Raw genomic sequence first — 12016 nt, forward strand, 5'->3', positions numbered from 1 at the left:
TTGAGAAGTTCCAGTGAGATTTTGGCCAGAAAACCATCAGCACCAGATGATGCGATGGGGCTGTCGGATGAATTCTTGAAGAAGTTGGGCTCAGGGGAGCCAACGGCTAGTTGCATCGGATGTTCCAATGCTACCCAAAAATAGGCCATCGGAACATCTGATAGTATACTTTAACTAGCCGTTGGAGCCGTGAGCAACGGCTCTTTAAGCTCTTGAGCTATTTATACCCCCTCCACTTGGCCATTTGGAGTTGTTGGATGAAGTTGAAGTGTGCAGGAGTCCATTGAAGAGCAAGACACATCAAATACATATCCAAACCACCAAAAGTGCTTAAGTGATCCATCAAAGACTTAGCACAAGCTTAGTAAAAATGATTAGTGCTAGTATAGACCTAGAGAAGAGAGAGTGCAAAATGTGCCTATCTTGTGATCAGGTTCTAGAGTGAACCAATTTTGTACAAGGTGTGCCGGCGTCTTGAAGGCTTAGTGGCTCACCGGTAAGTCATGAGCGAATGACTTTATGTGTTTATCGAGTGCTGTTTGTTTGTGCGAAGAAGGCAATGACTGCACTTTGCTAATTTTACAGTATTGCAAAGCGCATACAAGTATGTATTCGTGTGCACTATTATGCCACCAGCTTGAAATAATTCACTGCCTGCTTCCTGAAACTTGCTGGGTATTTGTAGAATCTTCCTTAGGGGTGTTTGGATACACCTCCTAAAGTTTAGTACCCATCACATCGGATGTTTGGATACTAATTAGGAGTATTAAACATATACTATTTACAAAACCCATTGCATAGATGGAGTCTAATTCGCGAGATGAATCTATTAAGCCTAATTAGTCCATGATTTGACAATATTCTGCTACAATAAACATATGCTAATCATGGATTAATTAGGCTCAATAGATTCGTCTCGCGAATTAGTATAGGGTTCTGCAATTAGTTTTATAATTAGCTCATGTTTAGTCCTTTTAATTAGCATCCGAACATCCGATGTGACACTCCTAAAGTTTAGCACCTCGTATCCAAACACCCCCCTAACCTCGAAGAGTCATCTTCTGTGCACAAAGCATCGCAATTGCGATAATCATTTCAAACTACTAAGTTATTGTTTGATTGTGGCTGGGTGTCAAACTGACTATCTTTTTGCATGTTGATAGCATGAAATCAGTAACAATTTAATTGGCTACACCATGAAGTTATTGGTCCTTGGGCATGTATGAATAATTGATCAGTAGCAACTAGTCAAAATGCTGATTGGTCACCGAAGAAGTAATGCGCTAAAAGGAAGGCACATTTGAAATTTTGGCATGGTCTTCAACTTCCAATCATGTTAAGGGAAAGTAAAGCAAGTTAAAAATATCAGTATTATCTGAAAAAGTAAAATATCAATTCAATAGAATAGTCACTTAAGGGAAAATTTTGTTTTGAATATATGAAATGGACATAATAGAAGAGAATGGTCACAGAAATGGCATAATATCTCTCCAGGATCAGTTATAAATATCATAGTTGCAGTTGGTATGCAAAATGCAGAACTCTCTTCCAATCACAGGGAGATAACTGCCATGATGTAGCTGTATTAATGGGAGAAAGTATTAATATCCCAGCCTCCACATCCATTTGATGCAAAAATAAAATAGTAATATATCTCTCATGATTATCAAATATAAATAAATGTCTGGTACAGAATTTATACTGCCTTTAACAACGTGCATCAGAGCCTGTATGGTAACTCAGACCTTGATCAACGATCAACACAGAAGGAAAATAGCATTTCCATATTATGGTTTGGATGCTGACAGTAAATGAGGCAAACATGTCCCAACAATAGACAGGATATGGAATCAACACTAGATTAATTGAAATGATTCTAATGAAAACCCAAACTTTTTATGCTACTAACCTGGTACTTCATGTTTTGACAGCTCACTGATTTCTACAAATGAATGGCATATTTCCATGTCTTTGGTTTCAATAACTTGGCACCTGGTAATCGTTGATGTTAGGATTTATCAATAGAAATCTAGAGTATAACATGAAAAAAAGTGTACGTCAAGCAGATTCGAGTATGCATATTAAAATATACAACTACCGAATTGCAAAGAGAAAAACTCCAGTTTTTTCTGAAACAAAAAACAGAAATAGTACATTTTTGTGCATCCAAAGGCGTGAAGTTAGCAAAAAACATTAAAAGAAAGGTACCAGACAGTAGGCTCCTGGGACCTTTTATTATTCCACATTTTGTCCTTTAGACAGCAAAATTCAATTAAATTGACAAGTAAAAACCTTCGTTGCATTGGCAACTTGGCATCTCTATTTGGGGTGTAACATTAGGGAAATAGAAAAATATCAGTTCAATGCAAATTGAAAACAATCTATAGTCGTGTTCTTAATTGTCCAAGTGGGGAAGGATCCCTTGGATTTTTTAAATTTCGTATTGTGCAAGTGCTGAAACCAGCAACCCATCATGACAACTGCATGAAAAAGTAACTTTGTGGGACACTCTTCATGCTTTTTTAGTGATTGCTGAGTTCTTTCCACTATTCCTTGTCAACAATTTCTGGGCACAGTTCACACCTAGGTATAGTCTATTAGACGCAAATACTAGTAGCAGTTCACAGAATAAAGATGAACTGAAGACAGAAGTGGAGGACCAAAGATACTCTATTTTGCCTTACATATCATTCTCGTTAAGCAGCTTCTTTAGTAGTCATATCTATTTAGAAATTCGAAATGGATAATTAAGTAATACAACTTGACATGATTATACCAAGGCACCAAAATTCTGTGGTCGTGTGCTGCACCTTTCTCTAATGTAAAAATAATCACACCACGTCATTCAAACTACTGCAGGGATGCTTTAAGGCCACTGGTATATATATTTCTAGAATGCGGGGTCTCAGGTTGAAGAGGATATAATACACATGAGCAGATTTATGCATTTGATGGTGAAACGACAAATGAGTTTGGTGGGTACCTTCTTTAGGTTGAAATGTGAAGATCACGGAGAGAAGCGGCTGAAATACACATGAGCAGATTTATGCATTCGTAACGAGCATCCAAATCTTTACGAATGAGGGGCCTGTTCGCTTCAGCTGGCTTATCAGCTACCAAACAGTGTTTTCCTCTCACAACAAATCAGCCGTTTCAGCTTTTCAGCCGGCTTATAAGGCCCTGTTTGGTAACACACCCCTAAACTTTAGTACCTGTCACATCGGATGTTTGGATACTAATTAGAAGTATTAAATATAGTCTAATTATAAAACTAATTGCACAGATAGAGTCTAATTCGCGAGACGAATCTATTAAGCCTAATTAGTCCATGATTTGACAATGTGGTGCTACAGTAACCATTTGCTAATGATGGATTAATTAGGCTTAATAGATTCATCTCGTGAATTAGTATAGGGGTTCTGCAGTTAGTTTTATAATTAGCTCATGTTTAGTCCTCCTAATTAGCATTCGAACATCCGATGTGACCCTCCTAAAGTTTAGTACCTCGTATCCAAACACCCCTTGAGCTGAAGCGAACATGTCCGAGGTTGTCCAGTCTCTTCTTCAGGGATGAAGGAAGCGGCTGTATAGCTGGACATGATGTAATTTGAAGATCATGGAGAGATGAGTATGCTTGTGGCCCATCGGGCAAGGATGCCAGGCTTTTGCATTCACAAAGACTGAGGCGTTCCAGGGTTGAAAACTCTCCCAAGCAAGATTCCAGTGATCTCAACTCTGGGCATACCGAAATTAGTAGGCGTTGGAGTCCATCCAGCTGGCCTGATAGGAGTTGGAGTTTGCCACACTCCCAAATTACTATTTCCCTGAGGGATGGGGGAAGGTTGAGAACCTCTGACAAGCTTTCGCACCGCTCTATATATAGATATTCAAGACATGGAAGTAGTAAGTGATCCCGGGCAGCGCTGGGCCCTTGATTTAATGTTGGCTCGTCCTGTTGCTCTCCGAATATGGACTTAAGCTTAGGACAGCCGCGCAAATCCATCGTCTTGAGAGATGCGGGGACGTTGAAGACCTCTACCAGACTTTCACAATCCTCTATGTGTAGAGACTCGAGACGGGGCAGAACTTGGCTCCTTTCTGATATTGGTTGGCCAGGAGCAGCTTTCGCGTACCCAATCAGACCACGGCACTTCTTAATGGAAAGGTGCCTCAAGGATACCAAGCTATGGAACTCTTTTTCCGGCCAGTAGACAAGCGCATGGTTGATCTTCTTAATTTTCAAACGTTGGAGCTGGACAAAACATGTCCATAGTGCCAGTGGACTTGAGGGGAACAGAAAGTTGCAGCCACTTAGCTTCAGACTTGTCAGAGGGTATTTATTACTGGCGTCCAGCAGCTCAAAGGCACTATGCCCAGTTGGTAAAGTAGTTTCTGTGAATTCGACTGATAACACCAGTTCGGACAATGAGTTAATAAATGTAGGCACTATTATTGCTGCCAGTTGGCTGCCATGTATTTGTAATACACCGAGCTTTGGTGCTTCTATCACCCCCGGTAGAGTTGTCAACTTGGGACATTTCTTTACAGACAGGGTCTCAAGGTCAGGGAATCTCTGCTCTTCCATCATCCCCAAGCTCTTAAAACTATCTAAGTCTTCTAACAAGAGCTTCTTTAAGTTTGGAAATGCTGACCATGCTGTAACATCACTATGGTCAAATGATTCTCCCTGAGATGTAGCTGATGGTAATGCTGCCAGTTCGGGGCACTTTTCGATTGATAACTCTTCAAGATATGGAAATATTATCTGCTGCCCTTGAGTTGCTTCAGCAGCGCCCCCCCACCTCTGAAACTTTGCTAAGCATTCTAATTCGAGTACCTTCAGGACTGGAAATGCCGACCAAAGCTTCCTCTCGTCTTGCTCCTTGTAATCTCCACAGCACGATCCTCCGAGAAGTGCTGGCCCTGGTAATGCTGTAACCTTTCCACAATTGCTAATAAACAACCTCTCAAGTTGAGGAAACATTATCTGTTCTCCTTGGACCCAGTCAAATTCCGGCAGTTTGTCCAGCGTAAGCTTCTTCAGATTAGGAAAGTGAAAGAATGTACCACCACTGCACAAGCTTTCCAGTTTTTTCAATCTTTCCAGACGAAGAACTTGTAGAGCTGGTACACTCCCAAGTGGAGGAAGCTTATGGGACTTGTTACAGTTAGAAAGATGAAGCTCCACCATTTTTGTCAGCGTACCCATCCACGTTGGGAAACTGGTTCCTTGGTAATGCTCTATCCTCAGAGCCTCTAGTCCAGGAGGAGCTTCGAGACCCTCCAGCACCTTATGACAATGTAGTTTCTCCTCCTGACTACCTGTCCACGTCCAGTTTAATGACAATTCCCTGAGCTCCTTTTTATTTCCAAGATTGGCCTGTTTTGCATCTGCTGCATTTGTCACATTTTCGAGTTGACTAAGCAGTAGTGGACCACCAAGGTTGTTTAAATGCTGCAGCTCTGCAATACTACTGCAATCAGGGCCTGCACCCACTACAAAATTTGTAAGTGTTTGCAGGGAAGTGAGATGTCCAACCTCTGGCGGCATGCGCTTCAACTCCCAACATTCGTGAGTGTAGAGGTGACGGAGGGCAGTCATGTACTTTATTCCCTTTGGAAGCCGGCCAAGTTTGTGACAGTGCGCCACATTCAACGTTTGCAGATTGTACAAAATGCTGATATCTTCCGGAAGTGCCACTATATGACTCCACGAGATATCAAGATACCTCAAGAGATGTAGCTGCTTTGGTTTCAGTAGGATTGTGCTATTATTCTGACAAAGTTGCAATGCACGCAGAGAGCTGTATTTTGCGAGATGCTGCAGGGAACTTTCTATGCGCTGACCACATAGTAGTGTTTGCATAGCTGGAGACCTTATATTCAGAGAATCATTCAAAACGGCCTCTGGCTTGCCACATGATAACAATATATGACGACAAGTGTTCTGAAGAAACTCATCACTCTGCTTTGGCTTCTCAGTTATGGTAGCAACTTCTTTGCCCATGACAGATAGTGCCACATCGTGCATAAGATCATGGATTTTACATGTACTTGTAGACAAATACCAATACACATCTTCCCATGCTTTCCCATTGACTTGCTTCACATCTTGAAAGAATGACCTTGAGACCAGCTCACTGAAAATCTGTTTACCAATTGTTTCATGACGAACATCTTTTTGTTCAGGAATAAAGTCATTTGCCATCCATAGTTGGATCAGCATTTCCACGTTAATCTCATGGTCCTTGGGAAACACAGCACAGAAAGCAAAGCACTGCTTCATGTGTGATGGCAGGTCATCGTAACTGAGCTTGAGAATAGGCAGGATTTGATCATCCTTGTTATGGGCGATGCTTTTGCTAAGCACAGCCTTCCATTCTTCCGTTATCTTGCCACGTAGTACAGATCCTAGTGCCTTCGCTGCCAATGGAGACCCTGCACATCTCTCAACAACGTCATCAACCAAGCCAGCTAAATCAGTTGGTTTTCTCTCTTGCGAAATGAATGCTTTAGCCTCAATAATTTCCTTGATGAATTTATTGTCCAAATGTGCAATGTCATGTCCTTTAACTGTACCCATGAGTTGAGCTATTTTTTTATCACGGGTTGTCGTTAGTATGGCGCTACCAACATCACCATGTTTAAGACAGACATTCAGCTTGTTCCACTTGTTATCATCCTTATTCCAGACGTCGTCCAATACAAGAAGGTACCTGTTACAAATAATCATGCCATTAGTGCGTTTCTATTTGAGCACGTCTTTTTCTTAAGTTATGTGAGATGTGCAAGTGCCGTGCATATCCAGAGGGCAACTTGCCAGTGGTGAGGTATTGTTGTCTTCTTGATTTCAATGCTGGTTGCTGGGACCTCAAAACAAGAGGCGTGGTTAGCTTTTGCAGCTCCTTAGCGTGAGTCGAGGGAGCAGAAAAAGATGAAATGTTTTTTTTACTGCTGACCTTTTGAAGATCTATTCACCTAAAATTTTCGATCAAATGATTCTAAAATTTTCTATTCACATGTGAATGTTCAAGATCGGATGTTTTGCCTTAATTAAAAAAAATGTTGGATGTTGCCTTCTATGTGTACGACTTGACATGATGTGTGCGTGTACATTTTTCATAGTTTCTTCAAGTGTATGAAGTTCACTAGCACTAGCAATTAAAAGTCTATGTGGATCTAAGTTTGAAGTTGAATTTTGTGTATGTAGTTTGCATGTGCTTTACTTGTCCTTTTTAATTATGTGTTATTCTCAAGGGCAATGCACATATTTTGAGCGTGTGTGAGGGGAAAAAAACCCGTGTGCGTGTTTGAGATGAGTGAATCAACATCAATTTAATAAATTCTAAAAGTACCTCTTTCCAGCAAGTTTTCTTTGAAGGTTCTGCAAGGCACTCTCCAGGTTGCTCTCAGAAGCGTTGCAGATCTTATTGGCAAGGTTACAAACATCGAAATCATCATCTGACACGCAGACCCACTTCATTAGTTGGTGGAAATGCTTCTTCACTTGAGGGTCATTATAGATGAGCTGAGCTAGGGTGGTCTTGCCCAACCCACCCATTCCAACAATGGGAACGACCATCGGATCCTTATTGTTAGCTTGTTCTTTGACCAACATTCTAACAATCTTTTGCTTCTCTTCATCTCTGGATCTGCTGACAATCTCTGGGTCAACCATGGTGGAGTCATTCTCACGCAGATAATTTATCTGAACCTGCGCTTGTGGCTGTTTGTCGAACCCAAAGTTGCGCATATGCTCGACAAGGGCCTCAGTATCGCGCACAATCTTGCGAAGCTTGTTGCCCATCTTGTAACGGAACATGATGCGGTTGCCCATCCCGAGCTCGATGTAGCGCCCCTCTTTCTTGGCTTGACGACGGAGGGCCTCATAGTTGAATTCATCGAAGACTTGGATGGCCTCGTATGCCGCCACCTTAAGCTTCTCAAGCCAGGGTCTGATTGCTTCTCTGGAGGTTGCCTGCTTCTCTGCGTCAGTGATCTTTTCCAGGATGGCCGGCAGCATGACCTTGAGCTTCTCATGCTGCTCCTCCATGCCCTCCATCACCTTGTACTGGTCTAGGAGGTAGCTGGACGCCTTCTCCTTCACCAGGGACAGAAGTGGCCCGACCACCATGCTGCCCACAAGCTCGGCCATTGGAGCAGTCAGAGCTCACGAGAACGCACGCTGAGAAATGAGAACACACTTTGGAGTGGAGAAGAGGATGGTTTGCGGAAGCGCTTTGGAGGTAAATGGAGACCAACGCCAAGCACTGACCTTCTTGGGCGCCTAGGCTGACAGAGCAGCAGTAGCAGAGGCGGGGCAGTAGCGGTCGCAGCGGAGGGGCCGGCGGCGTACGGGAAGAGAAGATAGAGAAGAGGATATGTTTCTGCAAGACTTGCAATGGCAGAAGGAGAAGACTAGCATGGAAGACTTGTGCTCAGCTCACAACAGGAGCCATAAAATAAGCAAAGGATCAGAAGATGATAGACAAGTCCAAGCTATTTTTATAAGCTGATGATGACAGGTGTGGATGCTGTTGGCTGTGCTTGTGAAGCTGCAGTGTTTCTGTTCACATCTTAAGGTAATACTCCTACTTAATAGTCACATCCTGGTTTAGTTATGCTAATGATGGATTGATCACTGAACAAACGTGTTTACCGGTGCACAGTGTTCAGGTAGCCATGTGTGTTCAAAGACCATATAAGGTCATGTTTAGTTTTCCTCAAAATCCCAAATTTGACACTATGCAAAGAAGATTCCTCATCACATTAAACTTGCGATACATGCATGGAGTACTAAATGTAGATGAAATCAAAAACTAATTGCACAGTTTTGTTGTACTTTGCGAGACGAATCTTTTGAGCCTAATTAGTCAATATTTGGACAATAATTCACAAATACAAACGAAATGCTACAGTTGCGCATTTATGACAAACTCCCAACTTTGACACTCCCAAATTTGGAACTAAACAAGGCCTAAATGTTCTGCATTCTGGAGCAGCCTTTTGCATTTCCTCGGGTTGCGCTCACAGGGAAAAAGCGATACCATTTATCTATTGGTCGAGTCACAGTCTTCCATTTCTTCCACCCAACTTTGGCACTATGCAAAAAGAAAATTCTCCATCACATCAAATTTGCGGTACATGCATGGAGTACTAAATGTAGACGAAATTAAAAACTAATTGCACAGTTTTGTTGTACTTTGCGAGACGAATCTTTTGAGCCTAATTAGTCAATATTTAGACAATAATTCACAAATACAAACGAAACACTACAGTGTCGCATTTATGGCAGAATGCTAATTTTGCCACTCCCAAATTAGCAAGTAAACAAGGCCCGATGACTTGGACAATAATGATGTGTACGGTGTACCTACCACTTTTATTTCGTCGACAAGGTCTCTTGAATTTATTTTATAAAATTATTAATGTGTTAAAATTTAACTAGTGCCTCACCTTTTCAAAATGGCACGATTTGCTCGGTTCCACGAGCTAAAATTTAGATATCCAATGTTTAGATACTAATTAGGAGTATTAAACATTTAGACTAATTACAGAACCAATTGCAGTTAATTCACGAGACGAATCTATTAAACCTAATTAATTCATGATTCACGAGACGAATCTATTAAACCTAATTAATTCATGATTACCAGGTTGCTAATCCGAAGCATGACAGTAAGATCATTGATATATCCGAACCTGAGAACGCACGCTGAGAAATGAGAACACAGGGAAACACTTTGGAGTGGAGAAGAGGAGTCTGCGGAAGCGCTTTGGAGACCAACGCCAAGCACTGACCTTCTTGGGGCGCTTAATTTATTGGTTGTATCGAAAGCCGTGATGATATTATTTTGTATTACGGCTTTCCAGGTGAACTATTATATACAAGTCGCCTTAAAGCATCATTACGGCTTTAGATAGTAATATCAATAATATCATCACGGCTTTCCATGTGCCATCACGAGGGTACAGCCTGGTTCACGCCCGTGCCGCTAGGTCCCATGGCAACGGTGTTGCGTTGTCAGACTTCTGATCATTCACTTCAAAATTCCAACTTTGGCACTATGCAAAAAGAAGATTCCCCATCACATTAAACTTGTGCTACATGCATGGAGTACTGAATGTAGATAAAATTAAAAACTAATTGCACAGTTTTGTTGTACTTTGCGAGAAGAATCTTTTAAGCCTAATTAGTCAATATTTGGACAATAATTCACAAATATAAACGAAACGATACAGTGTTGCTATAGTAATTTTGGCACCCAAAATTGGGCAACTAAACACGGCCTCAATTTCCATGTTCACCGTCACAACACAGTTGAACAGCCACGGAATATTCAAGAGGCAATAATAGAATGCAGGAATCAGTCACTCTCTGTACCAGCTGCACGAGTCACTGTCATGTGGACTGAAACAATAATCGGCGAAGGATCATTGATGAAGCAGATGTGGCCTCATTATTGCTCCCAGCGTCCTTGCTGAGGGAGAGCCGTCAACAACAGCGGGTCTACATGCATGTGCTGCCTTGTCACTAGTAGGTCCCATGGCAGTACTAACAACAGTGTTGCGTTGTCAGCGTGCGAGGACTTCTGGCGCCACTTCTGTGGACGGTAGTGCCTGGTTAGGGCGAGCCAATGAGCTGGCATATGCATGTGTCGCCTTGTCACTACCTCAACGTTGCAGGTGTTGCACGGTTACTGTCACGTACGATCAATCATGATAACAAATAAAATAGAAAGCTAAGGACATCTTTAAAAAGGAATCTCAAAATGTGGGGATAGGAAAAACGTAGGAACGCATGATATTTGCAATTCTATAAAAATTGATAATGTATAAAAATTTGTAATTGTGTGTTTGGATGCAACATAGGAAAAACAAAGAAACGAGAAAAGCGATAGACACAAAGAAGAGTTTTCAAGAGGTTAGACATCATGTTAGATTTTCTCCAAAATTCCTATGGATTAAACCATTTCATACGAATTTTGAAGGATTAAAAGGTTGGCCAATCCTTTGTTCCAAAGGGACATAAGAAAAATTCCTATAAAATTCAAATCCTACAAAATTTCTACATGTATCCTATATTCCAAAGAGGGTCTAAGAGGGGTCGGGCTCCATGCGAGAGATTGGGCTTGGATGAGAGGTTTGAAGGAGGAAGGAAGGGAAGAGTAAGAAAAATCTTGAGCTCGAATACTAGACAACACGCATCTAACATCTCTTAAAATCAGATAAATTAACCTCTTTTATCTAGTCAAAGCAGTTTAGTGATTTCATTGTGAAGGACCGAAACGGCGACCAGAGGGGGGTGAATGGGCGCAAGTTCAAAAAATAAAGTTTAACACTTCCCCTCCTCTCAAAACCTAATTAAATCACGTTTTTCAAATCTGGACAGAATACTGTTTCCTTAATAAAAAAGATATGGACAAAAATCCGTAAGACCGATCAACCTAAAAATTTGACAGAAAAATTCATACAAAATTATGCAACTAACCCAACTGGAATCATGTCAATCGGACTTTCGGATCTTGAGATATTAAAGGAACAAGCAGACTGTACCAGACAATGACGAGAATAGATTAAGCTCTAATAAGATGCCCTAGCATGATTTTAGATGGATCAAATCAATCTTAACCTCAGCACAACATGACGCACAAGCACATAGATTAATTCACTAATATGAAAAATTGAGACAAGTAATGTGCTTACAAAAGTGCATCTAGCCTCCGCCCAAACATCCTCCCTCTCTTAATTGGAGAGATCAATAAAAATCCCTCACTTAGATTGAAACCCTAGGCTAGACTAGAGAGAGATGAACAGGACCTGCGACGATGAACAGTACCGCGCGTGAACAGTAATCGCGAGTTACTGTAGCGCCGAGTACTGTAGCGCCGCCTGTAGCAAAAGGGCTCAAACTCTCTCAACCCTAGGTGCCACGTATTTATATCCTTAGGGTGGCACGGCCTATTTACACATAACCCCCTACGCTAAATTTACGCTAAATAAATTTAACGTAGGT

At 41.5% G+C, this 12016-nt stretch overlaps 1 protein-coding gene across 6 annotated transcripts; it reads right to left on the minus strand.

Moving 5' to 3' along the window:
* Positions 1-1319: 1319 nt before the first annotated feature.
* LOC101754057 (disease resistance protein RGA2) lies at positions 1320-8468 on the minus strand. 6 transcript variants are annotated; one of them, XM_022825357.1, is made up of 5 exons: positions 7356-8468; positions 3505-6716; positions 2984-3180; positions 1910-1992; positions 1320-1580 (listed from the first exon to the last, which is right to left on the minus strand). In XM_022825357.1, exons 1-3 carry the CDS (start codon positions 8153-8155, stop codon positions 3110-3112), a joined length of 4083 nt encoding a protein of 1360 aa, XP_022681092.1. In that variant the 5' UTR covers positions 8156-8468; the 3' UTR covers positions 1320-1580; positions 1910-1992; positions 2984-3109. The 6 variants fall into 6 exon arrangements, with proteins under 6 accessions (XP_022681092.1, XP_012700248.1, XP_022681093.1 ...); XM_012844794.2 differs by having other exon boundaries at positions 2984-3212; XM_022825358.1 differs by lacking the exon at positions 1320-1580 and having other exon boundaries at positions 1639-1992; positions 7356-8135; positions 8276-8468.
* Positions 8469-12016: the final 3548 nt, after the last annotated feature.

The sequence above is a fragment of the Setaria italica genome, chromosome III (genome assembly GCF_000263155.2).
Source record: "Setaria italica strain Yugu1 chromosome III, Setaria_italica_v2.0, whole genome shotgun sequence".
In the NCBI taxonomy this organism is placed as follows: Eukaryota; Viridiplantae; Streptophyta; class Magnoliopsida; order Poales; family Poaceae; genus Setaria; species Setaria italica.

Bases quoted from the DNA above. Each gene is read 5' to 3' on its own strand.
- LOC101754057 (XM_022825357.1), bottom strand. From the start codon at position 8,155: ATGGCCGAGCTTGTGGGCAGCATGGTGGTCGGGCCACTTCTGTCCCTG. The intron at 6,717-7,355 runs GTACTTTTAGAA...TATTTGTAACAG, and splicing joins AGAAAACTTGCTGGAAAGAG to GTACCTTCTTGTATTGGACG. The intron at 3,181-3,504 runs GTACTAAACTTT...GTTACCAAACAG, and splicing joins AAGGGGTGTTTGGATACGAG to GGCCTTATAAGCCGGCTGAA.